This window comes from Saimiri boliviensis, chromosome 17 (genome assembly GCF_048565385.1).
Source record: "Saimiri boliviensis isolate mSaiBol1 chromosome 17, mSaiBol1.pri, whole genome shotgun sequence".
Classification (NCBI taxonomy): Eukaryota; Metazoa; Chordata; class Mammalia; order Primates; family Cebidae; genus Saimiri; species Saimiri boliviensis.
In genome coordinates, this window is record NC_133465.1 from 50,317,934 (window position 1) to 50,345,406 (window position 27,473).

Consider the following 27,473-nt stretch of genomic DNA (forward strand, 5'->3'; position numbering starts at 1 on the left):
CTGATTCCCTGCGTGGAGGGACCCTATCTTGTTCTGTTTCAGCCTTTGGCACTGAGCCTGGTTCTCTGAACTGAGCAGGATTTGTACCCCAGGCTGAGGACCCAGGCACGAGCTGTGGGGACTGAGTCAAGCAAGGAGGTGGGCGTAGAAGGCCTGGGGCATGAGGATTTCTCAACTCATAGAGGGGGAGCGGGAGGCTGTGCTAGGCCTTCAGGGTGGAAGAGGCAGGCTGAGGCAGGGAGAGGGGGCGTGAGACCAGGCTGGGCCCTCAGCGGATGGGGAGCCATCGATTGCCGTGTCTCATGGATGACTCTCTTTATATAAGAACAATCCAATCTGCGTCTCATCGCCACCCACAGAGGTCAGCTGGGAGCTGGCTGTCAGCTCGCTGCCCCCTGGAGCCCCTGCCAGCTCCCCGGGAAGCTCAAAGCTCAGACCGGCCGGGCTGCTTCCCGGCGTCGAGACGCCACACCAAGAGCAAGCGACTCAGACCGACCTCCTGTGATTGAGGGCAGGAGCCTCATGTGCTTGACTCCATCGGCACAGAGTCTTTGCGCATTTAATGGGTCACCTGGGAGCACTTTTTGCACCACAGAGCCACAAATGTTTACCAAGCGAATGACCGGCTGTAGAACATGCTTATCAAGAGTGACCTCTTCCACTTGAGCCACACTTGGCCCAGGCAAAATTCTGCCTCGTGCAACAGGCCCTGTTGGGTGAAGGCTGCCCTCCTGGCCCTCGTTACCAGCTGCCTTGCCCTGTGCCTGCTACCTCTGCACTTGCAAGGGTGATGGTGATGATCAAATAAGATAATGTATGTGAAGACCCCAGGAAATGGGGGATGTTATTCAACTTCAATCCAACCAACACTCAGAGAGGCCTCCTGAGGTCGAGGCACCATGCCAGGCTGCTGGGGGCTAGGATTATGTGAATCTGTGACTGCTTCTTCGGAAATCATGGTACATAATAGGGGAAAATCTCATTAAAAGTAATTGGAAAGGACGGAACCTGAAGCACATGAAACGTCTGTCCTCCTCACTTCCAGAGGGAAGTGAACAGACGTGGTTCACTTCCGGGGGGATGCAGACCTCAGATCCAGAACACTTGTGTCTAACCCTGGACAAGTTTTGGGACCCTTTCAGAGCCTGTCATCATCTCCCTTATAAGGTGGCGCAGCTCAGTGAAGGGCCTGGCAGCCAGTGGGTGCTCGATGCTCCTGGCCGTGTTCTCTCCTCCGCTCCAAAAAGGGTTCAGGGGCTGGGCCCGGTAGCTCATGCCTGTAATCCCAGCACTTTGGGAGGCTGAGGCGGGTGGATCACTTGAGGTCAGGAGTTTGAGACCAGCCTGGCCAACATGGTGAAACCCTCGTTGCTACTAAAAATACAAAAATTAGCTGGGCGTGGTGGCCTGCACCTGTAATCCCAGGTACTCAGGAGGCTGAGGCAGGAGAATCGCTTGAACCTGGGAAGCAGAGCTTGCAGTGAGCCAAGATCGTGCTATTGCACTACAGCCTGGGTATCGCAGTGAGACTTCATCTCAAAACCAAACCAAACAAAAACCAAAAGGGCTCAGAGCTGAGGGGTTGACCCGGTAGAGGAGGCTGCTCCCCTTGAACAGCCAGTACTCACTTGAAATTAGCAGCATTATTTACATGCTACTCACAATGTGCTAAATACCTTTAACATGTTTGTTTTCAGAATCAGCTTAAACACAGACTCCTGTAATTTTGTTTACACTATTAATTCATTCAGCCAACCATGTCTTCATGGGGAGAGTGGAGGGAAACTTATGTGGCACTGTCGCACAATCCAAGGGAGCGGAGATGGAAGCCACCGACCAGGTGGAGGGGTGGCGGCAGAGCCGACTACGCTGGACTCAGCCTGTGGGGGCTTAGCTTGGGGCCTCACCTAAGAGCTGGGAAACACTAGCACCCCACCCCTAAGGCTGCAGAAGGCTGGAACAGACCTCCAGGTGCAATTAGTCCCAAATCTTGGAGAAGACAAAGCCCTTCAGGGCAGATTGGGCTGTGGAGTGAAGAGCGGGGCTCAGGCCTAGGCCCGGACCTCAGGCTCCAGGAGGATGGAGACAGTTTATTGTTATACCAAAAATATATATGTGTGTGTGAGTATATATATATATATATGCAGAAATAAAGGATCAGAAGGCCATAAACCCAAGTATCATTAGCATTTATATCTAGGTGCAGCATTAAGGCTGAATTCGCCTTTCTTTACACTTTATTTTACGCTGAATGTATATCCTATTTACAATAGAGTGAAACAATAAAGCTGTCTTCATTTGGAAATCAAGGCACCATTATCATCCACATCTTCACCAGGACTGTAGCTAGGCACTCAGGGGAGTAGGGATGAAGATGTCCCTCTCTCAGAAACCAGGAAGAGCCAACCTGCGACTCCCTACTCCCCAACTCATCCTTATTCCTCCTCCACTGCCTGTGGCCATCAGTGTGGGGCCTGTGTTAGAGACAGGTGGGGAAGAGAGCCCAAAAGCCATCTGCCTGCACGGGGGCATGATAAATGAAGGGGGAGGCTGGGCGCGGTGGCTCACACCTGTAATCCCAGCACTTTGGGAGGCCAAGGCAGGAGGATCACGAGGTCAGGAGATCCAGACCATCCTTGCTAACACAATGAAAACCTATCTCTGCTAAAAATATATATTTTTTAAAAAATTAATAAATAAGGCCGGGCACGGTGGCTCAAGCCTGTAATCCCAGCACTTTGGGAGGCCGAGGCGGGTGGATCACGAGGTCAAGAGATCGAGACCATCCTGGTCAACATGGTGAAACCCCGTCTCTACTAAAGATACAAAAAATTAGCTGGGCATGGTGGTGCGTGCCTGTAATCCCAGCTACTCAGGAGGCTGAGGCAGGAGAATTGCCTGAACCCAGGAGGCGGAGGTTGCGGTGAGCCGAGATCGCGCCATTGCACTCCAGCCTGGGTAACAAGAGTGAAACTCCGTCTCAAAAAAAAAAAAAAAAAAAAAAAAAAAAAAAAAAAAAAAAAAAAAAAAAAAAAAAAAAAATTAATAAATAAAAAATAAAAATAGCCGGGTGTGGTGGCACATGCCTTTAGTCCCAACTACTCAGGAGGCTGAGGCAGGAGAATCGCTTGAACCGGGGAGGTGGAGGTTACAGTGAGCTGAGATCATGCCACTGCACTCAAGCCTGGGTGACAGAATGAGAAATAAAATAAAATTAAATTAAAATTAAAAATGGTGGTGGGGAGGAACATGGAAGCACCTTTAAAACAGCAACATGGGCTGGGCACAGTGGCTCACACCTGTAATCTCAGCACTTTGGGCAGATCACCTGAGGTCAAGAGTTCGAGACCAGCCTGGCCAACATGGTGAAACTGCTGTTTGTACTAAAAATTTGAAAATTAGCTGGGTGTGGCGGCAGGCACCTGTCATCCCAGCTACTTGGGAGGCTGAGGCAGGAGAATTACTTGAACCCAGGAGGCAGAGGTTGCAGTGAGCTGAGATTACACCACTATACTCTAGCCTAGAAGACAGAATGAAACAATCTCAAAACAAAAACAAAAACCCAAAAAAACAGCTACATGTTAGCACTCACAAATGAATATGTACATGGCAAGAAGCTGAGTATAACAGGGGATTAACAGGGGGTGAGTAGCAGGATGGGTGGCTGGGGAGGGATGGTAATACTGCGAAGGTGTGTTGGCACTAATTGCTCCCAGGTAAGGAAAGCAGGTCTGGGCTCCCGGTGCAGGTGGTTCCAGGTCCAAGAGGGGCGTCCAGCATAGTGGGGCTGAGGGGGTCAGGACACCTTGGTGACACCGTTCCCCGCCGACAGCACTCTCCCCACCCTGACGAGGTCCTTTCCACTCCTCTGGTTGCTAGGGCACCGGGGACTCAAGGGCAGCTCTGCAGGCCAGTGGGATGGGTGGCGGGGAGTACAGGGAGGAGGGAAAGTGAGGCTCTGTCCCGCAGTCCTCCAGCCTACCTTCCACCTCTCAGCAGCAGCGTCCCTGAGATGCTTGGCAATACCCAGGCCCTCTTTTCTTCTGGGTCCCAGCCCACCCTGTGTCCTCCTGCTTCCTGTCTTCATGGGTCTCCATGGCCCAGGCTATCCCTGTCCCCAGTGCCAGTCACCTGTGTGCAAGGGGTCCAGCTGGCCTCTTCAAGGTGCTGCTGGGGAGGCGGGCAATGCGGCTGCGGCCATGGGAGATGGAGGAACTGAGGAAAGAAAGGAAGAAAGGTGGAAGGTTACAGCCGTCTCTGGTCTATGAGTGTGCATTGAGTTGGGGGTGTAAGTACTTGACACTAAGCCCTGAGATCAAAGGATGCCGGGCACCAGTGGGAGCTTCCAGGACAGGATCTGAGGGCGGAAGAGGCAGTCCGTGGGGCTGGGACCATGGGAGGGAAGTAGTGGGGAGGGTGGAGAGTCCCTTCACTGGATGAATGGTGTGCACTCCCTCCCTCATGGATCAATGGGTGCTGAGCGCCTCCCTCATGAATCAGCTCTGGGGTGATCCTGGGATAGCAAGGGCCAAGGAAACCTCAGTTGGAGAAGTAGATGCTGGTCCTGCTCACAGGACCTCAGCTGCTTGCTCCGGGGATCCAGAGACAGAGACACTGGGGGCCCAGAGTCAACCCAGGTGTCCACTGCCCTGGTGAGAGCTCCTTCTCCCCAATAGCCGACACCTCCCAAACCTCACCTCACAACACGCCTCTTCTTGCAGGCAGAGGTCCCAGGGAGGGAAGATGGTTTGGGGCCCTTTGTGGTGAACAGGAGCATGGGTCCCCTGGGGAGGGAGGAAGGGGAAGGAGGCTGATCAGCTGGGAACCAGAAGCCGGGCCAGCCGCTTCCTCCCTCCAGCCCCCAGCTCGGGTGTGGAGGGTGGTTGGACAAGATGACCTCTGAGGTTTCTTCTACAAAGAGGTGGATTCTTCTCCCTGCCTCACTCGGCCTGGCTGACAGCTGAGTGACAGGCCTGCTCTGGGAGGACATCCAGATGTCAGTTTCTGGTGCACCCAGGGAACTGGAGTTCAAACAATTTCACCCTTCCACCTGCCCGGCTCCGCAGTTGTTACTGAGAGCTGCTTCTGAGGCTGTGGAAGGGGAGGGAGGCGCAGGCGGGCGGCCTGCCGGCCTCTGCCCCACAGGTGCAGATCAGTCTGCCACTGGTTCTTGGCCTTGGACTGTCCTGAGCTGGCTGCCGTTCCCCTACCCTGCCATGTGTGTGGGAAAGGGAAGTGAGAGCTTCATCTTCTCACTAGAAAACACTGAACTGAGTTTTCTGAGGACCCTCTTTCCTGTTCCAGATGCTGAGTTGGAGGCCAGAATCTGTAGTAGAAGTGGCAGGAGGAGGTATTTCCCAGTGGAACACAGAATGCAGCCCAAGTCAAAGAGCCCAAGTAAAGAGAGGAACAGTAGGAGCAGGCTCCCCTCTTTCATTCTTGTTCCCTGCTGACTCTTTCCAAGTTGGGGTCCCGTTAGCTACTCATGAGCATGCCACAAACCAGCACAGAGCAGGTGGCTTTGCAGCATGGACAGACCAGGCAGGGGCCCCAAGTCATGCCTCCTGGCAACTGTATGTCCTGCTCTCCTGGGCCCGGGGAGCAAAGCGGATCACAACCAAAGGGGAACAGATAGGAACTGTCCCAGCTCCATGAGTCAGGCTGCCCTCCATACTTCTTGGCAGCACCAAGAAGTCCGTTGCCGACCACTGACCCACTGACAGGAGGGGTGGGAATGAGACTGGGAGACCCACCTGGGGATGAAGGGCTGGTCTAGCCTGTTCAGCTCCTGGGGGACTCTGTCCCAGCCAATGCATTCATGGAAACTGGGCTTTGAGGGAGGCTCCTCGGAGAGATCGAAGGTGGCATTGAGGTCTCGAGTGGGTAGGGCCAGAGGGGTAGAACAGTTCTGCATGGCTGAAGGACCCAGGGGCACCCGGCTTTTGATGACTGTGGCTGGGCAGAAGCGAGGGGAAGGGCAGGGGGAGGAGGTCCTTTCTCCTTTGGGGGTGCTGGGCCCTAGTGAAGGTTGGGCATCAGGCAAAGACCCTCTCCTCAGGCAGGGCAGAAAGGACTGGCGCTGGCGCTTGGCGCCCCGCTTTAGGGCCGTGGGACTGTCTGGTTCCAAGGGGCGTGGTCTCCTCCTCTTCTTCTTCTCCATGGGCCATCGGGATCCCTGGGCTGGGGAGCAGTTAGGTCCAGGTGGAATCCCCAACGTGTGTAGGGGGCCACTCAGCTGCCTCGCCATGGTCCGGGTGACAGGGCCAGTATATCCCAAAGGCTCTGGGCAAAGAGGAGGAGGGTGCTGAGGGAAAATCGCGGACTGCGCAGAAGGACGGAGAATTTGTAGAACTTGGGGAGCCAGACACTGGAGACGTGAAGGAGCCCGGAAGCCCTCAGGTCTCCTGGCGCCTCTCTGTGTGCACAAGTCTGGATCCCAGGGGCCAGCCTCCTACGGCAGCAAAACCTAGCAACTGAGGCCCCTCGATACCCCTTGGCCCTAGTGGGGCCTTGGAGACAGCACCCACAGGCAGGGCAGAGCAGGGTGAGACTCACTTGACTCTGAACACAGCTCTTGAGCCAGAGGTAACCCCCCGGCCAGGCCGGAAGTCCTAGAGGCCTCTGCCCCGGGTTCAAAGTTTTCTTCTTGCACCAGCTGCTGTAGGGTCTCAAACTCTGTGATCATGTCGGGGGTCAGGAGGTTGGCTGCTTGGAGCAGGGAGTATTGCCGCTGGGCCAGGCACAGTATCTTTAGGGCCAACCTGGAACAGAAGGAAGGGGATTCCTAGCCCTACACAGACCCAGCCTGACCAGGAGCCTCTATGCCATGCACCTGTCCCCATCACTCCAACTGCGGTTGAGGAGCCTGAACTGGTCCCCTGGCTCCCTCCTGACTCGCCTCAGAAGGGCTGGCCAGACTCAATACCCTCCCAGCCACAGCTCCGGCTCTGCTATACCTTTGCTGAAGGCCAAGGCCAGCCAGGATGGCCACAGGTAATGGTGGGTGGTGGGAGGTGTCTCCCACTAAACACGCCCCATGACAAAGACAGTGATCTGAGAAGTAGGGAGAGGCCGCTAGGTGGCCTTGGACTCGGAAGGTCTGAGTCTCCTCTTGGCTCTGCCACTTACTAACGCTGTGATCATGAATTCATCTACCCTAAGGGCAGTGCAAGTGGGCAGTTAAGAACCTGGCTCAAGTCAGACTGACAGCTTCCCACTCACATCCTGGCTCCAACATCTCCCAGCTGTGTGATCTTGTATGCACTGGTTAACCCCGGTCTCCACAACCCTTAGAATGGGGATAACAAATGCACCCACCTCATAGGGTTATTTGAAAGACTGAATGAGTTATTTTACATACAAAATGTTTACGGAATACCAAGCATGTAATAAGCATTGTAGGTCTAGGTAACTATTGTTTCCTGTAAATCGGAAGTAATACCTTCTTCCTGGTTAGGATAAGAGGAGATTATGTAAGATAGGCTGTGTTCATTGTGGTTCTAAGAAGGCCCTCAAAAACACATTCAGACTATGCTTTCTATTTAATGATTGGGATCCTGAAAAAGTCTGTGTGAATCAAGGCATATTTCACGGGCACTAGGGGGCTATTTAAAGGAAATTATGAGGGTAATGCAATTATTGGTATTGTAAATTTAGATTCTAATAAAGCACATTCTCTTTCTGTAAGGCACACCTATGATAAAAGAATAAACACAATTATCTCAGTGGGAATTATCCATGGAAAATGATTTATCTTCAGGTAGTTCTTTCTACCAGCCTGGACATCTCTGAACCCCCCTCCACTGCCCTCAGTCAGGGTGTGCTCAAGGAACACAAAATCATTTTATAAAGCAGCCTCGTATAGAAATTAAAATGGACACAGCAGAAACTCATTCTATATCTGCACGAGCCACACATCACAGGGAAGATTAGACAATTATGAAGAGTGGGCTTTTGGGGGAAATGCTGAGGCCTGGCTGTCAGACCCAGGCTCTGGCCCTGTCCCTCTTGCCATGTAAGCCTGGGCAAAGGCCTCAGTGCCCCATCGGACAAATGGGGAGCTGCTCTACATCAGGAACTTTCCAATTAGGTTTCAAAAACCCATCATAACTCTGTTTTGTCTGTTCTACGCATTAGATTTCAGCCTAAGATTTCATTTGAAGAAAGAATTTTGTAGCTAAAAACAATCTTTAAAAATCTGAAAAAACGACTGAACCGGAAAATCTAAGATCTACTCAGTGCCCTAGTGGTCTAAGATTCCAAATTCTAAAATCAAAGGGAAATTATTTTCAACTATCTGGTTGTTAGGACGTTTCCGAACATGGAGATTTGTCACATTTTATTAGTACTTCATCCCCAAGAAGAAGGGAGACTGGGGGCTACAATCCCCAAGTCAAGGCCAAGGTTGATGCAATTTGTTGGAGACCACAAAGCCAGAGCAGAAATAAGGACCCTGGTGTCCTCTCTCCTCATAACAGGGGATCGCTAGCAGAGGGACCCTGGGTCATCGGTAGGAGCTCATGGTTGTTCCCTGGGAGATCAGGGGGATGTCCCACCAGCACATCCTTGCCTCTCCAGGGCCCCAGGCAGGCCCCGATAACAGGAGACAGATAATGAGCTGCCGATTATTCAGACTGCAGCATTTTTGCTGAGTCGGGAACAGACACTCCCCAACAAGAAATAAAATTAAACAGGCCCTTCTGTCCGGAAGCTTTAAATACACTGCCTAGCATGAAGCGTGTTGGGGAGGGAAGAGCAGGATGGCAGTAGCAGAGCTAAGTGGCAGGGGATTTAGGAACTGGGGGCCAAGGAGAAAAATATTAGCAGCATCTTTCTATGAAGCATAGAGAGAATGGTCCAAAATCCATTTTTCTTTTGCTTTGAGTTGTGATTTGTATTTACTTTGAGAAAAAATAGCCACAGACAATCCGTTGATGAAGACACAGATGATAAACATTGGCTCAGGAAGGCTGTCCCTGCCCCAGCCTGACATTCAGCTTCCCTTGGTGGCCCCCTTCTCACTGTGGACAGGCAGCCTGGCCTCAGACTGGAAAGCAAAACACTACCCAGCCACCCTGCCCTGACCTGGGGCCTGTCGGCTGCCTGGATGGACTCTGGTGTTTTGCTTCCCTTTCCTGCTGGGCGGCCAGCTATGTAGAGGAGTAAGTAGAGGTGATGATAAGTTAATCGAGTAGGTGATAATAACATCAGGGAGGTGAAACCAGGTAAAGAATAGTGCTGAGGAAGAGACAGAGCTTTTGTGATGTGCTTAACACCAATTCCCACCCCCAGGGAAGCTGAACCCATTGCTTCCCACCTGGATTCCAGAGTATAGTAAGAAGATACCTACTGCTTAGAACGCTCCTTGTCCAGTTCCTGTGCTGAGAGGTGGCCCATGACTGGCTTGGGCTGCAGGGTCAGGCCAGAGGACTCTGGTAGTGCATGTGTGGGGTTCTGCTCTGCCATCTGGGTTGGAACCTAAAGAGGAAGGAGAAGGCACAGGTAGAGGGACCAGGATGGCCTCCCCACCTTTATAAACAGCTTCTAAAATCCGTCCCTCCTCCAAGAGTGGAAATGACAGCTCCTAGAATGACCAGGTCCTGGTCACTTCCAAACAAACAAGGATCCCACAGACTATTTCTCTTTCCTGCCCAGGATCTGAAAGCCTCCTAATGACTAAGGTGCAAGACATCCACCTAGAGAGACGGGACTGAAGGGACTCTGAGTCTGGGAGAGGCATTTCTTCCAATATCCCACTAGCTCCAAGCCCTGCTGATACCCAGGCCTCACACCCGCAAGCCCTACCTCCTCAGCTGGGCCTTCATCCTGGTACTTCAGGCACTGCTGCTGGTCTGAAGAGGTCCCTTCCACGGCCCTCTCCAGCTGGGCCTCTGTCCCCAGACTCTCCTCTTGAAGGGCTCCAGGCCTTGCAGGGAGCTCTGGCGTGCAGGGCTGGCTGGGAGGGTGGGATGGCAAGGGGGAGCTTGGAAGGCTAAGCGAGAAAGGAGGGTTTGAGAGGCAGGATGTGGAGCGGGTGGGAGAGCAGGGAGCAGGTGGGATCTCTGGGGCACCCAGGTCATATAGAGTCCATAAGGGACAGACGCTTAGGTGACAAATGGGCAGTAGCTGAGGGCAGGAAAAGTCAGGATTTTCTGGTTTGAGAGACAATGACACACACCCCTAAGTTCACCTTCTCTCCAACAGTAGGTCCCACTCATAGGGGCTGCGGTGCCATTTACTCATTTGACACAGAGCATTCTAGGTGACAATCAGTTGCTGGGCAGGCACTGGGTACAAACCCTTAGCCCCAGGGACTGGAGCAGAAGCAAGGAACCCTAGCCCTCCAGAAACTGGAGAAGGGGGACTGTCTCCCCGTCCTGGCTGAGCTGCAGGGTGGGGGAAGAAACGGGTAATAGAACTCACTGTTGTGGTGGCGGTTCCAACTTGGGGGCTCCTGGAAGGTCCTGTGGGGGCCAGCCTCCCCCTTCATATACTTTGAGCTTCTTCCTTAGAGCGGCTACCTAGAACAGAAGCAGACCAGCCCCTGAGAGCCCCAGCTAAGCACAGGAGGGGAGGGGCAGACAGAGCCCCAGCCGCACCCTCAAGCTCCTGCCTCTGGCTCTCTGCCCCCACCCCCCCCCCCCGGCCAGCTCCCAAGGCGGGCACCTCACCTCGGTCTGGAGCTGTTGGCAGATGGTAGCATACTGGCTGATGTGACAGTCCAGGCTGGTCACGTTGCTCTTCAGCTGAGATGGGCACAAGAGAGATTTATTTGTTCATTCAAAGCAGCTTTTATCAGCCACCTCCAACAGACAGGCACTGCACTAGGTCTCACCCACGTCCCCATGACCCACCCTCACAAGTAGAGAGACACAGCAGAGGTCAGTATTGTGCCTGAGACTACAGCAAGGGGCAGAAGACCCCCTGACTCCACGACTAAGACCGTCTTGCCACGGTTAGTGTGTTCTTGCAGAGGTCTCAGGAGAGCCAGGGTTCACTGGGGGAAGGGCCAGAGGAAGGGGTCAAGCAGATGTGGCAGAAGCACATATTGGTGTTTATGTTTTGCTGAAAATATGCTCCTGCTGCTAAAAACAAGTCTGAACTAGATCACTGGTCAATGAGAGGCCACCCTCCTGCTGTCGCCCTTGGTTTTGGAGACCATCTTGCCTCTCTCAGCTGGTGGCTTCCCACTCAGGGATGGGAACTGTGTCACTTCTATCACAAAGACTCTGAAGACAGAGAAACTTCTCTTCTTTTTGAGACAGAGTCTAGTTCTGTCACCCAGACTGGAGTGCAGTAGCGGTCTCAGATCTCAGCTCACTGCAACCTCCAGCTCCTGGGTTCAAGTGATTCTTCTGCCTCAGCCTCCGGAATAGCTGGGATTATAGGCACCCACCATCATGCCCAGCTAATTTTTGTATTTTTAGTAGAGGCAGGGTTTCACCATGTTGCTCAGCCGGGTCACGAACTCCTGACCTAGGTGATCCACCCTCTTTAGCCTCCAAAAGTACTGGGATTAAGGCGTGAGCCACCACGCCCGGCCCAGAACTTTTTTTTTTTTGAGACAGAGTTTCGCTCTTGTTACCCAGGCTGGAGTGCAATGGTGCGATCTCAGCTCACCGCAACCTCTGCCTCCCGGGTTCAGGCAATTCTCCCGCCTCAGCCTCCTGAGTAGCTGGGATTACAGGCACACACCACCATGCCCAGCTAATTTTTTGTATTTTTAGTAGAGACGGGGTTTCACTATGTTGACCAGGATGGTCTCCATCTCTCGACCTTGTGATCCACCCGCCTCGGCCTCCCAAAGTGTTGGGATTACAGGCGTGAGCCACCGCGCCCGGCCAGAACTTTTTTTCTGCCGTGGGGACACTTGGCCCAGGGATCTGTGGGAGCTGCTTGGGTCCCGCCACTTCCCGCTCCAGGGCTGGAGCTGCCCCACACCTGAGCCAGCCCTGCCTGGCACGCACCGAGAGCCTGATCTCCTTGGCCCGGTCGGCATACTTGAGGGTGTTGTACGTGTCCTCGTAGGCCAGGCTGGAGGGGCTGATGGCAGCGATCATCACTGTGCGGCAGTTGCCCCCAAGGGAGTCTTTGAGCAGGCGGGTTAGTTTGCTGTCCCTGTAGGGCACATGGGTCTTGCGGCCCTGGGGGTCAGTGAGCGGGTGTGGGGTCAGGCGGCTGATGGCACTGACCCAGGATGGAGCCCTGTGGCCTTTGGCCCTGGGTTCAGGAGCTTGGTTGCTATCCTGGGGAAAACACTGGTCTGCACTGCTTTACCTTTGCGTCTGCCAGGGCGTTGAGGACGTTGATGAGCGCCAGCAGAGAGCGGTTGATGTTGGCGCCCTCCCGCAGCCGCTCCCCCTTCGCATGGGTGCTGGATGCCCGCTCTGAGCCAGCCAGGTCAATCAGGCTCATCTTGGACACCTGGACGGCCTGGGTCAGTCCTGGAACCTGGTCCTGCTGCTTCACGAAGATCTGAAGGCAGATGGCAGGGGTGAGGGAGAGCTGGGTATCAGCAGCCCTGGCTTCAGGCTCTGACCCATGGCTCCTCACCTGGAAGATGGCATGGGAGCGGGAGGAAGTTGCGTTGGCATCGGTGGGGTGCTGCGTACGGTTACAGTTCCCCCTGGTCAGCATCTCCAGCAGCTGCTCAGCTGAGGCTGGCTACAGAGGAGAGGCCCAGGAACAGGGCTGTGAGTTCTCCGACCATGACCTTTCCCCTAACAGGAAGGGCTGCTCTTCAGAACCTACGTTACCCACTTGCTACCACCACCACTGCCCCCACCACCACAGGACCCAGGGCATCGCCAAACGGTTTTGTGAGGGAACCCCAAGGACCTATGGGGCCGATCATCCTACCCCAGCACAATCCCACACCTGGTGGAAAGAAAGTCCTTGCACCACCACCCCCTTGTCGGGGTCCTCGCGGATGGCAAGGGGCCCCTTGGGCTCCAGGAGGTCGTGGATCTGCTCATTGTACACCTGGGAAAGGAAGCAAGGAAGAGGCCTGAGGGAGAGCGGCCCATCAGGAAACCTCTCCCTAGTGGCTGGATGGGGGAGCTGAGGCCAGGGCGTGTCTGAGACATCCATAGGAGTGGCACTTCCCAGGACTGTGTTGCATGACCACCGCAGGGTGAGCGGGCGGGTGTCTCTAGTGCAACATCTCACTGAGCTGTATCTATCCTGTTGAGGGGCCCCAGCTCTCCATTTCCTGCCACTCTGTACCACAACAGCTCACTCCACCCCACAGGCTCACTTCCTCGCAGGTAGTTGTGAGAACAAGGCCTAGGGCAGGGGCAGCTGACCTCCTGGTAGCTGATGAGCACCTCGAAGTGCTTCTCCTCCTGGCGGGCCTCCAGGCGCTTGTACAGTTCCACAGTGGTCAGGTACATGATGCCAGGGTCCTCCTCCCTTCCAAGCATGGTGTATGTCTTCCCAGCCCCGGTGGCCCCGTAGGCAAACACTGCAGAGGACAGAGTTGGGAGAAGGACTCCAGTGCCTGGCCACCCAGCTCAGCCCTTCCCTCCTCCCTCAGGCGCCGTTCCTTTGCCTCCTGTGTTCCCTGCTCTGCTGCTCCCACTAATCCAACCTTCCATGTTCCCGCTGCAGGGCTGGCATTCTCTGTGTGTTTGTTCTGCTCCCTGCTAGGCCAGTGGATTTGAGAGGACCGGATCTCCGCTATGGGTGCGGGCTATGCCTTCCTTCTGCAGGCAAGGCTGCTTTTGGTGTTGAAGGCCCATCGTCATCTCCCTCTCACCACTTACCCTGGTTTATCCCCAGACACCGTGGGTGTGATCTGAGTGGTGCCTTCTCCCCTCCAGGGACCATCCTGTCTGATTTGCTGTTGCAGCCTGGGGCCCAGTAGAGTGCCTCCCACATATGACGATTGAATGAATGAATGGGGGACCCACAGAGCATGATGGGACATCGTACACAACTCCTCAGTAAATCGTGCCCAGCTGGGGGGAGGTGGGCACATGCCAGAAGACACATGAAACCCTTCCCTTAGGAGGAGGCAGGGAGGCCAGGCTGCTGCCAGGCAGAGCTGAGGTTCTCACCCGAGCAGTTGTAGCCTTGGAGGAAGCTGTCCAGGATGCTGTGTGTGGTGTGCTGGAACACGTCCTGTTGGCTGGCCGCCTCACCAAAGACCCGGTCAAAGACAAACGTCAGGTCTTTGCTCTTTTTCTTGGGGCCATCATGGGTGCTGCCCCATTTCAGGCCAGGGAACCCTCTGTCGGGCTCCTCAGGGTTAAACACCAGCACCCGTTCATCCACCACCTGCACCACCGGCCGCCGCTGACTGTCCAGCTCCCGAGGGGTGGGGGGCCGCACCCGCACCACCACCTGCAGTGTACTGTCCTCCACTGCCATCACCGTAGCGACACCTGGGCGAGACACGGCGGAGCTGAGGACCAATCCCACCCCAGGCCTGACAAAGTGCCCCCCACCCACCCACTCCCAATGGCTGGTTTCTGTTTTATCCCTCAAGAGTAAAAAATATTTGTGCCATGACCAATTATATCTCTTCCTCATTTGAAATACTATCTTTGTCATACTCAAATGACTATATTTTTAGAGGTCTCTTACTGGGCTTTCTAGTATGTTCCATGAATCCTTTGTTTATTCTTTTTTTTCTTACCATTCATAGCCTGCAAGTGTCTCTGTCTATTATTGGGCCAGTGCCACACTGTTTCCATGATATTACTTTACAGTATGCTTTCCAGATAGTAAGGCAACAACTTCTTCATTACTCTTTCTTTTCTATAGTTTTCTTGGCTATTTTCAGGCATTTATTATGCTACTTTACCTAGAACCCCCTCTTCCCACAAAAATCCTATTGGGACTCCAGTGTGAATTGCATTACATTTGCATATTTATTATACTGAGCCTATTATTTTATTTTTTACTTTACATAAGCTTTTAGCAGCCAAGTGTATTAAACCCTTTCAGGCAAGATTGTGGCTACTAACTTTCTATTTGTTTACATATTTTTTATGTCCCTCAATAAGATTTTACAGTTTTCTATCTCTTCAGTTATTTCTGTTGTCCTTTTAATAAAATTCTCAGGTATTTTATGTACTTAATTGCTCTTGTGGATGGAACACTTTTCCCCATTTACATTTCCAGCTGATAATTGCTAGTATGGAGTAACACAACCAATTTTATATATTCGCCCTCTATCTACCACCCCTAGTGCTCACTTCGGCAGCACATATACTAAAATTGGAACAATACAGAGAAGATTAGCATGGCCCCTGCGCAAGGATGATATGCAAATTCGTGAAGCGTTCCATTATATAATTAAAAAATTTAAATTTAAAATAATAAAAAAAAATCTACCACCTCCAAACTCTCTTATTAATTTCATTTATTTTTATTAGAACTTACTGGGTTAAGTATACAATTATGTATTAGAGGAAAACTTTTTTACCTTTTCTTCTTCATACTCATACCAAATATTTCATTTGTCTATTGCAGTCTAGAACTTTTTTTTTTTTTTGAGACAGAGTTTCACTCTTGTTATCCAGGCTAGAGTGCAATGATGTGATCTCGGCTCACTGCAACCTCTGTCTCTTGGGTTCAAGTAATTCTCCTGCCTCAGCCTCCTGAGTAGCTGGGATTACAGGCATCTGCCACCATGCCTGGCTAATTTTTTGTATTTTTAGTAGAGACGGGGTTTCACCATGTTGAACTCCCAAACAGGTGATCCACCCACCTCAGCCTCCCAAAGTGCTGGGATTATAGGCATGAGCCACCATGTCCGGCCTGCAGTCTAGAACTTCTAAAACAATGTTGAATAATAATGATGTTAATGTACATTCCTGTTTTGTTTCTGACTCTAAGGAAATGGCTTTAGTGCTTCACTATTTAGACATTAGTTTTATATAAGTAGTCTTCAACACATTAGCAATTTCTTCTATTTTTGTTTTACTTGGGGTTATTATTAGGAAAGTCTAGAATTTTATCAATGCTCTTTCAGCAATTCCTAATATATTTATGCCCTTTTTTTCTCCCTTATTTTGTTGCCATGGTAATTTATTTAATATTATTCCTGGTATCAAACCAACCATGCATTCCTGGAAAAAAAAAAATCCTACCCTGGCCACAGTGAAGTTTTCAATACTTAAATGGTCAGATATGTCAATCGTCTTTTATAGCTTTTACATCATACTTAAGAAGACATTTCTTCTCCTAGGTAATAAACACTCTTATTTCTGTCTAATGCTTTTTATTTCTTACATTTACGTCATCATGGAGATGGAATTTTTTTGTGTGAACTGTGTGAGGAGGTTTAATATCTTTTCTTTCTAATTGGTAAGCAATTAGCCTCATGGTCATTTATTGAATAGTGCATTCCTCCTTCCCCAATTTGAAATGCCATATTTAACATAACTAAAGTCTCATAGAAACACGAATTTGTGCCTGGCATGGTGGCTCACGCCTGTAATCCCTGCACTTCGGAAGACTGAGGTGGGCAGGTCACCTGAGGTCAGGAGTTTGAGACCAGCCTGGCCAAGATGGTGAAACCCCAACCCTACTAAAAATACAAAAATTAGCCAGGCATGGTGGTCGGTACCTGTAATCCCAGCTACTAGGGAGGCTGAGGCAGGAGAATCACTTGAACTTGGGAGGTGGAGGTTACAGTGAGCCAAGATGGCGTCATTGTACTCCAGCCTGGGTGACAGAGTTGGGCTGAAAAAAAAAAAAAAAAAAGGAAGATGAATTTGTTTCTGGACTCTCCCTTCTGTTTCATTATGTCCATTCCTTTTCCAGTACCTCACTGTTGTAATTACTGTGGTTTTTTATTTTATTTTATTTTATTTTATTTTTTTGAGCCTGAGTTTCGCCCTTGTTACCCAGGCTGGAGTGCAATGGCGCGATCTCGGCTCACCGCAACCTCCGCCTCCTGGGCTCAGGCAATTCTCCTGCCTCAGCCTCCTGAGTAGCTGGGATTACAGGCACGTGCCACCATGCCCAGCTAATTTTTTGCACTTTTAGTAGAGACGGGGTTTCACCATGTTGACCAGGATGGTCTCGATCTCTCGACCTCGTGATCCACCCGCCTCAGCCTCCCAAAGTGCTGGGATTACAGGCTTGAGCCACCGCGCCCGGCCTGTGGTTTTATCATATATCACCCCGTTGCTCTTTTTCTTGGCTATGTTTAGGCACCCAATCTTACATATGATTTTAGAATCAGCTTATGAAGTTCTATGAAAAATCCTGCTAAGATTTTAATTTGGATTATTTTGAATTTCTAGCTTAATATGAGGAAAGCTGGCATCTTTACAATATCACGTCCCCACCTAGGAACTGATATCTCTTTCCATTTATTCACACCTTTACAGTCTTTAGTAAAATTTTACAATTTTCCTCACATGGGTATTATATATTTCTTGAAAAATTTATTACTAGTTATTACATGATCTTTCCTATATTGTGAATAGTCTCCTTTTATATTTTTATTTTTTTGAGACTGAATCTTGCTGTTGACCAGGCTAAAGTGCAGTGGTGCAATCTTGGCTCACTACAACCTCCACCTCCCAGGGTCTCTTGCCTCAGCTTCCTTAGTAGCTAGCATTACAGGTGAGTGCCACCACACCCAGCTAATTTTTGCATTTTTGGTAGAGACAGGGTCTCGAACTTCTGACCTCAAGCAATCCACCCGCCTTGGCCTCCCAAAGTGCTGGGATTACAGGCGTGAGCCATTGTGCACACCTGTTTCTTTTAAAATTACATTTTCAAACTCTTTTTTTTCCAGAATATAGGAAAACTGCTGATTTCTGCATGCAGATCTTATATTTGGCTACATTGCCGAACTCCGTTATTGGTTCTAATAGATTGTCATCAATTCTCTTAAGTCTTTCAATTAAGTGATAATATCGTTTGCAAATAATGACAGTTACTTTCTATTTTTAGCCCTCCTATATTTAGTTCCCCACCTCCACTGCCCATTAGGAAGGTAGGAATGGGTGTTGAATTTTATCAAATGCTTTTTGGCAGTTGCTGAAATGATCACACGTAGTTCTCCTTTAATCTATTAATGTAGAGGGTGACACAACAGATTTCCTAATGTTGACCTGGTAATAAGTCCAAACACATATTTACTCATTCTCTCTTATATCTGCCCCAGACCTCTCTCCCTGGTTTTTCATTTCTCTTTTGAAACAGTGTACCAAGGGCAGGGATGGAATTTTTGGAATGCAGAAATCATGCTGGAAAAGTTCAGCCCAACTCTAGGGACATACTGATAGGACTGAGGATCAGGGCCTGTTCCTGGGCATTATGAATAGATGGATGCCTTTTAGGTAAAGACAAGATTCCACTTATGGGTCACAAAGACCAAGGTCATTCCACAAAGAAAAGCGGGGTTTCTACCTGACACTCTAGTGAATAACTAAGGTTTTCCTTGGGGAATGAGACAGAATTGAGCTGATGTGAAACTCCTATCCCCTCATCCCTAAACTTCTTTCCCACACAAAACAAGAAAAAAGATCAACCAACCATAATCCTTTTACATGTATGTAATTCTATTCCTGTCCCAGCAATCAGATTGCCATAGTAAGCATATTAGCTAAGTGCTCACTATGTAGAAACTGTTCAAAGCGCCTTACACATATCATCTCCTTTTATCCCCAGTGCAATCTCACAAGATGGATACTATTATTATACTCATTTTTCAGTGAAGAAATTGAGACAGGGAGGGTTAAGCAATTTGCCCAAGGTCTCAAAGCTAGTGAGTGACGGAGCCCCATTCCAAACCAGGCAGTCTGACTACACAGCTGGCTATACTGCCTTATAGTGATATTATATATTATGCTACAATGATCACATCGTTTTAATAGTCCCTTGTGTTTGTGTAATTATAATCCCTTTTATGGAATTAGCATTCTATATTCTGAAAACACTTTCGAATACATGGACTGTACCTAATTTTCTTTTTTCTTTTTTTGAGATGGAGTCTTGCTCTGTCACTTAGGCTGGAGTGCAGTGGTGTGATCTCGGCTCATTGCAACCTCCGCCTCCCGGGTTCAAGCAATTCTCCTGCCTCAGCCTCCCCAGTAGCTGGGATCACAAGCGCCCACCACCATGGCTGGCTAATTTTTGTACTTTTAGTAGACCACGTTGGCCAGGCTGGTTGTGAACTCCTGACCTCAGGTGATCCACCTGCCTTGGCCTCCCGAAGTGCTGGGATTACAGGGGTGAGCCACTGCACCTGACTGTACTTACTTTTCAACAGAGAAGGTTCTTGTCTCCTACTCTCGCAGGCCCACCCCCAGGAAACACCACTCTGGCACCTGGGGAAGTGAAGGCAGAGGGTGCCTGGGTCCACATTTCCCAGCAGTCCCAGCTCCCCATGGGGAGTGCTTTAGCTGAGGAGGAGCCACTGAGTAGTCTAACACTCTAAGCAGGAAATTAAAAAGGGCACTGGCAAAGGAGTGAGCATAACCTTTACAGTTCTTTCCTCCTGCCTCCTGAGGGCCAGTGTGGCTGAGTCTGTTTGCCTAATGAGATATTTTCCTTCTTCCTGAGATGGTGCTGGGGGCATGGGGCACAAGTGTGGGTGACATTTGGCACAGCTGCCACTAGGATGCCTGGGTCCTGGTCTCTGCTCAGCATCTGACCGAAGAGGAGGTCTTTCCACAAGCCGCACCAGGTCGAAGTCGCATCAGCTTCCCCCTTTGAGATCCAGAGAAAACAGCTACCGATCTGCTCCCGCCCCAGGGGATGGGGAGATTAATGAGAGAACGTGTGTCAAGTTTGCTTTGATCCTTGGCTGGAAAGAGCATTTCAGCCCAAAGTACAAGGGAGATGATTCTTTAATAAGATCTTCAGGATTCTCAGCCAGCCACAGTCACGTCCTGTTTCTAACCCAGGGCAGCTCATTAAAACCCAGAGGCTAGTGCTCTGCCAGGCTGGGGCTGGGAAGCCAAGACTGTTGTTTAGGGGATGGCCTGCTCTGCCCACCCTAGTTGAGACAGGCCCAGTGAGCCCAAGCTCCTCAGAAACCCCTGGAGAAGAATTTTAGAGGACTTGAGGTAATCTCCCTGCAGACACTGGGAGCTGAAGAAGGTAGTGGGGGTGAGGGTGTCGGGGAAGAAGCCCAGCCCCTGGATGTCCTAGTTTTACAGGCGGTGCTATAGCCCCCTTCATCTCTCCTTCACAACCCTCATACACTTGTTTTTTTGTCCTTAAGCTCCAAGAGCAGGACCTTCTTCTGACATAGTCTGTGTACCCCAGGTGCCTGGGCACCCGGCCCAGCATGCAGCAGATGCTGAATTTGTCCTATGAATAAATAAGGGCCAGAAAAGAGCAGAGTCTGGATCCAAAAGTCTAAAAATAATTATTATTACAGCTAACATTTACTCAGCGCTTACTATGTATTAGACATTATGCTAAGTGCTTTACAAATGGTGGTTAACTTTCACAACAATTGTTACATCCCTGCGCTACAAAAGGAACAGGAGGCACAGGAGCTTGTATCCCAAATGTGAAATAGCAAGGCCAGAACTTGACCTTCTTCTGTCACTGGGGGCACTACTCCATCCTTAGGCCACTCTGCCCTGCAGCTGGGCTTGGGCAGCTCCCATCTTCCCCTCACCTTGGTACCTACAAAAGAGTACCCCAGGTCCACTGGTTCTTCCTACATGTGGTCATGCAGAGGAAGAAATTCGGTTCTTTTGTTTTTTAAATAGACAATCATAAGGCTATAATTGATGATAGTACTGTTAATTTTTTCCTAATCTTATTTTTATTTATGTTTCTTGTCTTACATTTCCGGTTAGGCCCTCCAGCACAATATTGAATAAAAGCAGTAATAGTGAGAATCCTCGTCTCTTTGCTGATTTTATAAAGAATGCTTCTACTATTTCACACATTATTGGTTTAAGAAAATTTATCTTCATTTCTAGTTTACCTACATGTATTTTAAAATCATGAATGGATATTGAATTTTATTGAATTCTATTTCTTTTTTTTTTAGATAGGGTCTTGAATTATTGCCCAAGCTGGAGTGCAGTGGCACGATCACCACTCACAGCAGCCTCAAACTCCTGGGTTCAAGTCATCCTTCCACTTCAGCACGTCACCCACCTCCCCAGTAGCTGGAACCACAGGTGTGCCACCATGTCTTGCTATTTTTTTTTTTTTTTTTGAGACAATCTCACTCTGTCGCCCAGACTGGAGTGCAGTGGTATGATATTGTCTCACTGCAACCTCTGCCTTCTGGGTCCAAGCGATTCTCCTGCCTCAGCTTCCTGTATAGCTGAGATTACAGGCATGCGCCACCACAGCCAGCATTTTGTATTTTTAATAGAGACGGGGTTTAACCATGGTGGCCAGTCTGGTTTTGAACTCCTGACCTTGTGATCTGCCCACCTTGGCTTCCCAAAGTTCTGGGATTACAGGCGTTGAGCCACTGCACCTGGCCCTAATTCTTAAATTTTTTGTAGAAATGGTATCTCACTATGCTGCCAGGCAGATCTCTAACCTCTGGGCTCATGCGATCCTCCCACCTCAGCCTCCCAGAGTGCTGAGATTATAGGTGTGAACCACCATACCCGCTCCTGTTGAATTTTCTGTGCCTAAATTGTATTGATAGGTTTTCCAATGTTAAACCATTCTTGCATTCTTGGGATAAATTCAATTTGGTCATAATCTATTTATGAAATACATAACTGATTTCTGATTGCCAATATTTTATTAAGATGTTTACAACTACATTAATAAAACAGATTGACTTGTAACTTTTTTTTCTTTCTTCCTTTTTTTTTTTTTTTTGAGATGGAGTTTCTCTCTTGTTGCCCAGGCTGGAGTGCAATGGCGCAGTCTCAGCTCACCGCAACCTCCGCCTCCTGGGTTCAAGCAATTCTTCTGCCTGTCGCCTGAGTAGCTGGTATTACAGGTGTCTACCACCACACCTGGCTATTTTTTGTATTTTTAGTAGAGACAGGGTTTCACCATGTTGATCAGGTCGGTCTCGAACTTCTGACCTCAGGTGATCCACCTGCCTCGGCCTCCCAAAGTGCTGGGATTACAAGCATGAGCCACCATGCCTGCCCTGACTTGTAATTTTCTTTGTGTCATTTTTGATATCAGAAAATAAACTGAACATATTTTCTCTTTTTTATAGGGAGAGTTTGTATAAGATTAGAATTCTCTTTTTCAATTGCCTGTAAGTTTCTGGTGGAATTTGGTATAGGCTTTTCATGCCTGTAAAGATACATTTTAAACTAATTCAATTTCCTCTATGGAAAATTGAATTCTTCAATGAAATAGTACTAAATCTAGTCAAAATTTCCATAACGTCTTGAGTCAGTTTTGGCAAGTTGTTTTTTTCCTAGAAAATTTTCTGAAAGCATTGTCAAAAAGAATGTTCCATTGCCGTTTCTTTCTTTTAATCTCTGTAACTGAAGTATGTCCCTAATTTTGCTCCTAAGATCTTTTTTGTGTGTTTTGTTTCTTTATTTCTCTATCAGTATTGCCAGAAGTTTGGTTTTTTAAATCAGTCTTTTATGTATTTATTTTTTTAATCAGTCTTTTATAAGATACAGCTTTTGACTAAAATAATCATCTCTATTTCATGATAAAACTCTATTTCATTGATTCTTCTTTTAACTTATTTATTTATTGAGAAAGTGTCACTCTGATGCCTAGGCTGGAGTGCAGTGGCGCAATCACAGCTCACCGCAGCCTCAATCTCCTAAGGCTCAAAGGATCCTCCCACCTCAGCCTCCTGAGTAGCTGGGATCACAGGCACACACCACCACAACCCCCTAATTTTAAATTTTTTTGTAGAGATGGGGTTTCACCATGTTGTCCAGGCTAGTCTTGAACTCCTGGGCTCAAGCTGTCCACTAGCCTTGGTCTCCTAACATGCTAGGATTATAGATGTGAGCCGTCACGCCCAATCTTACCTTCTTTTATAGTCTACATATGTTCTCGGCTGTTCTATCTTATTAAAGTTTGATATTTGCCTCATTAACCTTCAGCTTCTTTTTTTTTTTTTTTTTTTTTTTTTTTTTTTGAGACGGAGTTTCGCTCTTGTTACCCAGGCTGGAGTGCAATGGCGCGATCTCGGCTCACCGCAACCTCCGCCTCCTGGGTTCAAGCAATTCTCCTGCCTCAGCCTCCTGAGTAGCTGGGATTACAGGCACGCGCCACCATGCCCAGCTAATTTTTTGTATTTTTAATAGAGACGGGGTTTCACCATGTTGACCAGGATGGTCTCGATCTCTTAACCTCGTGATCCACCCGCCTCGGCCTCCCAAAGTGCTGGGATTACAGGCTTGAGCCACCACGCCCGGCCAACCTTCAGCTTCTTAAACAAAATGTTCTAATATAAGCATTTAAGACTATAAATTGCCCTCTAAGTATTCCTTTAACTGCATCTCAGAAGTTTTATAAATAGTATTTTAAAAATTGCTCCATGCTAATTGCCTTGTAATTACAATTATGATTTCCTATTTGACTGACTTAAGTGTATTTTTACAAAATTTCAGGCCCAGCGTGGTGGCTCACACCTATAATCCCAGCACTTTGGGAGGCCGAGGCGGGTGGATCACCTGACGTCAGGAGTGTGAGACCAGCCTGGCCAACCTGGTGAAACCCTGTCTATACTAAAAATACAAAAAATTAGCCAGGCATGGTGGCAGGTGCCTGTAATCCTGGCTACTCCAGAGGCTGAGGCAGGAGAATCACTTGAACCTGGAAGGCAGAGGTTGCAGTGAGCTGAGGGGCAAAACACTGTCTCAGACCAAAAAAAATCCTAACGTGGGTTGAACACAGTGGTTCATGCCTGTAATCTCAGCACTCTAGGAGGCTGAGATGGGAGGATCACTTGAGGTCAGGAGTTAAAGACCAGCCTGGGCAACACAGGGAGAACTTGTCTCTAATTCCAAAGAAAAAAACATTGTAAACATGGTATTTATAACTTAATTGCTTGGGTAAAAGAATATGTTTTACACAATACTCTGATATTGTTTAGATTTGTTTTGTGTCCAAGTAGAAAAGCAATTTATAAATGTCTAAAAATATGCTACATGTATACTTTTTTTTTTTTCGACAGTATACATGTATACTTTTTAAAGAACGTATAAGTGGGGCCAGCCGAGATGGCTCATGCCTGTAATCCCAGCACTTTGGGAGGCCAAGGTGGGGGATCACGAGGTCAAGAGCCCATCATGGCCAACATGGTAAAACCCCATCTCTACTATAAAAAAAATACAAACTCGGGCAACATGGCGGGTGTGGAGGAGGCATCGGCCTCCGGGAGCCACCTGAATGGCGACCTGGATCCAGACGACAGGGAAGAGAGAGCTGCCTCTACGGCTGAGGAAGCAGCCACGAAGAAAAGACAGAAGAAGAAGAAGAGCAAAGGGGCTGGTGCAGGGCAACAGGAACCTGATAAAGAATCAGGAGCCTCAGTGGATGAAGTAGCAAGACAGTTGGAAAGACAAGCAGTGGAGGATAAAGAAAGAGACGAAGATGATGAAGATGGAGATGGTGCAATTGGAAAGAAGAAGAAAAAGAAGAAGAAGAGAGGACCAAAAGTTCAAACAGACCCTCCCTCAGTTCCGATAGGTGACCTGAATCCTAATGGTGTATTTCCCAAAGGACAAGAATGCGAATACCCACCCACACAAGATGGGTAAGGATCATCAAATCACTTCCAGTTTAACGTTTGGCAATTGTAGCTTAGCAATAAAGCAGACCTGACATTTCTCAGGAAAAAAAAAAAAAAAAAAAAAAAAAAAACATTAGCTGGACGTGGTGGTGGGTACCTGTAGTCCCAGCTACTCGGGAGGATGAGGCAGGAGAATGGCTTGAACCCGGGAGGTGGAGGTTGCAGTGAGCCAAGATCACGCCACTGCACTCCAGTCCTGCGACAGAGGGAGACTCCATCTCAAAAAAAAAAAAAAAAAGTATAATTGGGTTAAATAATATAAAGACCAACATCTTAAAATAACTGAAATAGGTAGAGGATGACTGGATACCTTTGTCCTTGTTGAAGCATGAGATACAGTGATTGGGGAAGAAATAGAATAGGGAGAAGATTGGAGAAAGCAATATAACATTGAGCTGTTCTCTAAAATAGGCTTATCTTCTCTGAGCCTCAGTTTTCCAACCTGGAAATTGTAAATAATACTAGTGACTACCCCATATATTTGTGAAGATTAAATGAGTTCATTCAAACCTGATAAGTGCTCAATAAATATTAGCATTACTGTTAGAATTATATAACACATGGCATTTTCCCATAATGCTGGAGGAACCAATGTGTTCAATAAAATCCCCTAAATTTGTTGCAGAGACCAGGCTTAATCTTTTCCATGTCACTTCAGTTCCCTAAAAGGTCAAAGTTAAGGGGAGATGCATCCTAGGAGCAGTAACAGAGGCCTGGCCTTCTGTCATACAAACGTTCTTTCACTTGTTCCTTCATTCAATCAAATATTCAGCCAGGCGCGGCGGCTCACGCCTGTAATCCCAGCACTTTGGGAGGCAGAGGCGGGCAGAGCATCTGAGGTCAGGAGTTCCAGACCATCCTGGCCAACCTTGTCTCTACTAAAAATACAAAAATTAGACGGGTGTGGTGGCGGGTGCCTGTAATCTCAGCTACTCAGGAGGCTGAGGTAGGAGAATTGCTTGAACTCAGGAGGCGGCCGTTGCAGCGAACCAAGATTGTGCCACTGCACTCCAGCCTGGAAGACAGATCGAGACTCCATCTCAAAAAAAAAAAAAAAAAAAAAAGTAAAGAAAAGAAAAAGGTTTACTGCGTGCCGCAGTAACTAAGTTACAGCCATCGGTTCGGTAAAGATGGGTAGATGGGTAGAGAGGGGCTTAGCTACTCCACACTGACATGCGAGGAGCCCCAGGTCTTTAGTTCTGGTGTGCAGAAGGACCCCATTCTTCCTCACATGAGAGCAGGAGGACCTTTCACGAGGCCGATGTACAGAGGGCCAGGCCCCAGTGGCAGATGTGCGGGCCCAGTCTAGGTTCAGCATAGATGAGCAGAGGGGTCCCGACCACCCGTATGGGTGTGTAAGGAAGCGCCCCACTCCCTGCCCTGTTTAAAGGGGTCCAAGCAGAGCCTGCCGGGGCAGCAGCAGAGCTTGGTAGCTCGGTCTCCGCGCCGCACCTTCACGTCCAGCACAAGAGGCCTGGCTCAGGTCCGGGTCTGGAGCCGCTGGGTCCTCGCGTCGGAGACTAAGAGCAGGCGCCGCGGAGTCGGCTCCGCTGTGGGCCAGGGCTTACCCTTCGTCGGTTCTCCGCCGCTTGCGTCGCTGCTCGCTCGCAGGTCCCACAGCCACAACACAAACAGGAGCACCCACCCAACGAGAGCGCGACCCACGCCCTCCCCTACCCGCGCCAACCTCCACCCGGCGCCCAGCGTTCAAATTAGCAGGACCGGCCAGGCCGTGCTTCCCATTGGTCAGCGTCCGGATCTCTGATTGGCTGTTTCCTAAGTAACAAACTACGGCGGGAGCTGCTTATAGTGCGCTTGCGCACTTCCTCTTCCGTTCTGCTGGAGGTTCCCAGGCTGTGTCTCCGAGCTGGATACACAAGAGTGGCGGGCAGAAGCCAGCCCAGGGTTGGCATACGTGGGCCACAGCCAGTCTCTGTGGTCCCGGGGCTCGACTTAACACCAGTTGCAGCAACCAGACATCCAACAGGTGTTTAAACCTGCTTTTTCTGTAGGCCAAATTCATATCCGTTTGTCAAGAGGGGATTGTCAACCGCTGTCCAGCGTCTCTTTCTTCTTCTGGACCATCCCAAGAATGAACTTCAAGAACAGCCTTGATGTGGCAAAGCCAGCAGACGCCAAGAATGGCAGGTCCAGTCGCTTGGCTTTGACAGTGTCAGAGGCATGATGACTGATGATTGTGTGTGAGGGTCGGCAGCGGTGGGGGCACTGCCTCCATCGTCCACGGCTGCCCACTGCTTGCATCCTGGTGGGCCCACCTCATACTGATCTCCAACACCGGAGGTTGTGGGAGTCGAAGAGTTTCCAGTTGTGGCTCAATCAGTAACTAGTGCTGAGACTGCGAGGCACTTCAGCTCTCTGAGTGTCAGTTTTCTCATCTATAAAATGGGGCCCATATCCTGCCCTTCCTATTCACCAAGGAGAGCGTGGGTATGAAGGCCCTCAAATGTCCCCAGCATATTTAGGGGGTAGCTTTTATACATTTGATTAGAACCAAATAGGTAAAGACCGCAAAGAGCCAGGTGCTCATTACTTTCAGTAAACCTTCAGTACATCTGTCCCCACACTGGGACAATGAGCAGGTTTGAGGCATGTAATACAAGGGGGAGGCAAAACTCCCTCATCAGACTTGCCATCAGGTGGATAGTTACTATTCAACACCTGGACGACTTGGCCCAAACTCATTCGCCTCCTTGGACCCCAACTGACCCCTATACAATAGAATAGCATCGCTGGTTTGGTGAGGTTAAAACCAGAAAATTATGCGGAGGTG

General features: G+C 49.4%; 1 protein-coding gene and 1 non-coding gene across 3 annotated transcripts; one reads left to right on the forward strand and one right to left on the reverse strand.

Annotated features, from left to right (window-relative positions):
* Positions 1-2,982: 2,982 nt before the first annotated feature.
* Positions 2,983-26,352, reverse strand: KIF18B (kinesin family member 18B). 2 transcript variants are annotated; one of them, XM_074388770.1, is made up of 16 exons: positions 26,251-26,352; positions 14,058-14,384; positions 13,305-13,462; positions 12,877-12,981; positions 12,553-12,663; positions 12,277-12,474; positions 11,967-12,143; positions 10,671-10,745; positions 10,423-10,520; positions 9,805-9,991; positions 9,350-9,477; positions 6,556-6,761; positions 5,754-6,282; positions 4,698-4,784; positions 4,132-4,215; positions 2,983-3,903 (listed from the first exon to the last, which is right to left on the reverse strand). In XM_074388770.1, exons 2-16 carry the CDS (start codon positions 14,368-14,370, stop codon positions 3,876-3,878), a joined length of 2,484 nt encoding a protein of 827 aa, XP_074244871.1. In that variant the 5' UTR covers positions 14,371-14,384; positions 26,251-26,352; the 3' UTR covers positions 2,983-3,875. The 2 variants fall into 2 exon arrangements, with proteins under 2 accessions (XP_074244871.1, XP_074244872.1); XM_074388771.1 differs by lacking the exon at positions 26,251-26,352 and having other exon boundaries at positions 9,805-9,955; positions 14,058-14,422.
* Positions 15,193-15,299, forward strand: LOC120366964 (U6 spliceosomal RNA). Its single transcript, XR_005581475.1, has one exon. It is a non-coding gene; the product is annotated as a U6 spliceosomal RNA (small nuclear RNA).
* Positions 26,353-27,473: the final 1,121 nt, after the last annotated feature.

Coding starts and splice junctions, on each gene's coding strand:
- KIF18B (XM_074388770.1), bottom strand. CDS start 14,370: ATGGCAGTGGAGGACAGTACACTGCAGGTGGTGGTGCGGGTGCGGCCC. Junction 10,746..11,966: donor CCAAGGAGATCAGGCTCTCG/GTGCGTGCCAGG, acceptor TGCCCATCTCAG/CTGAAGAGCAACGTGACCAG. Junction 9,478..9,804: donor ATGAAGGCCCAGCTGAGGAG/GTAGGGCTTGCG, acceptor CTTCCTCTTTAG/GTTCCAACCCAGATGGCAGA.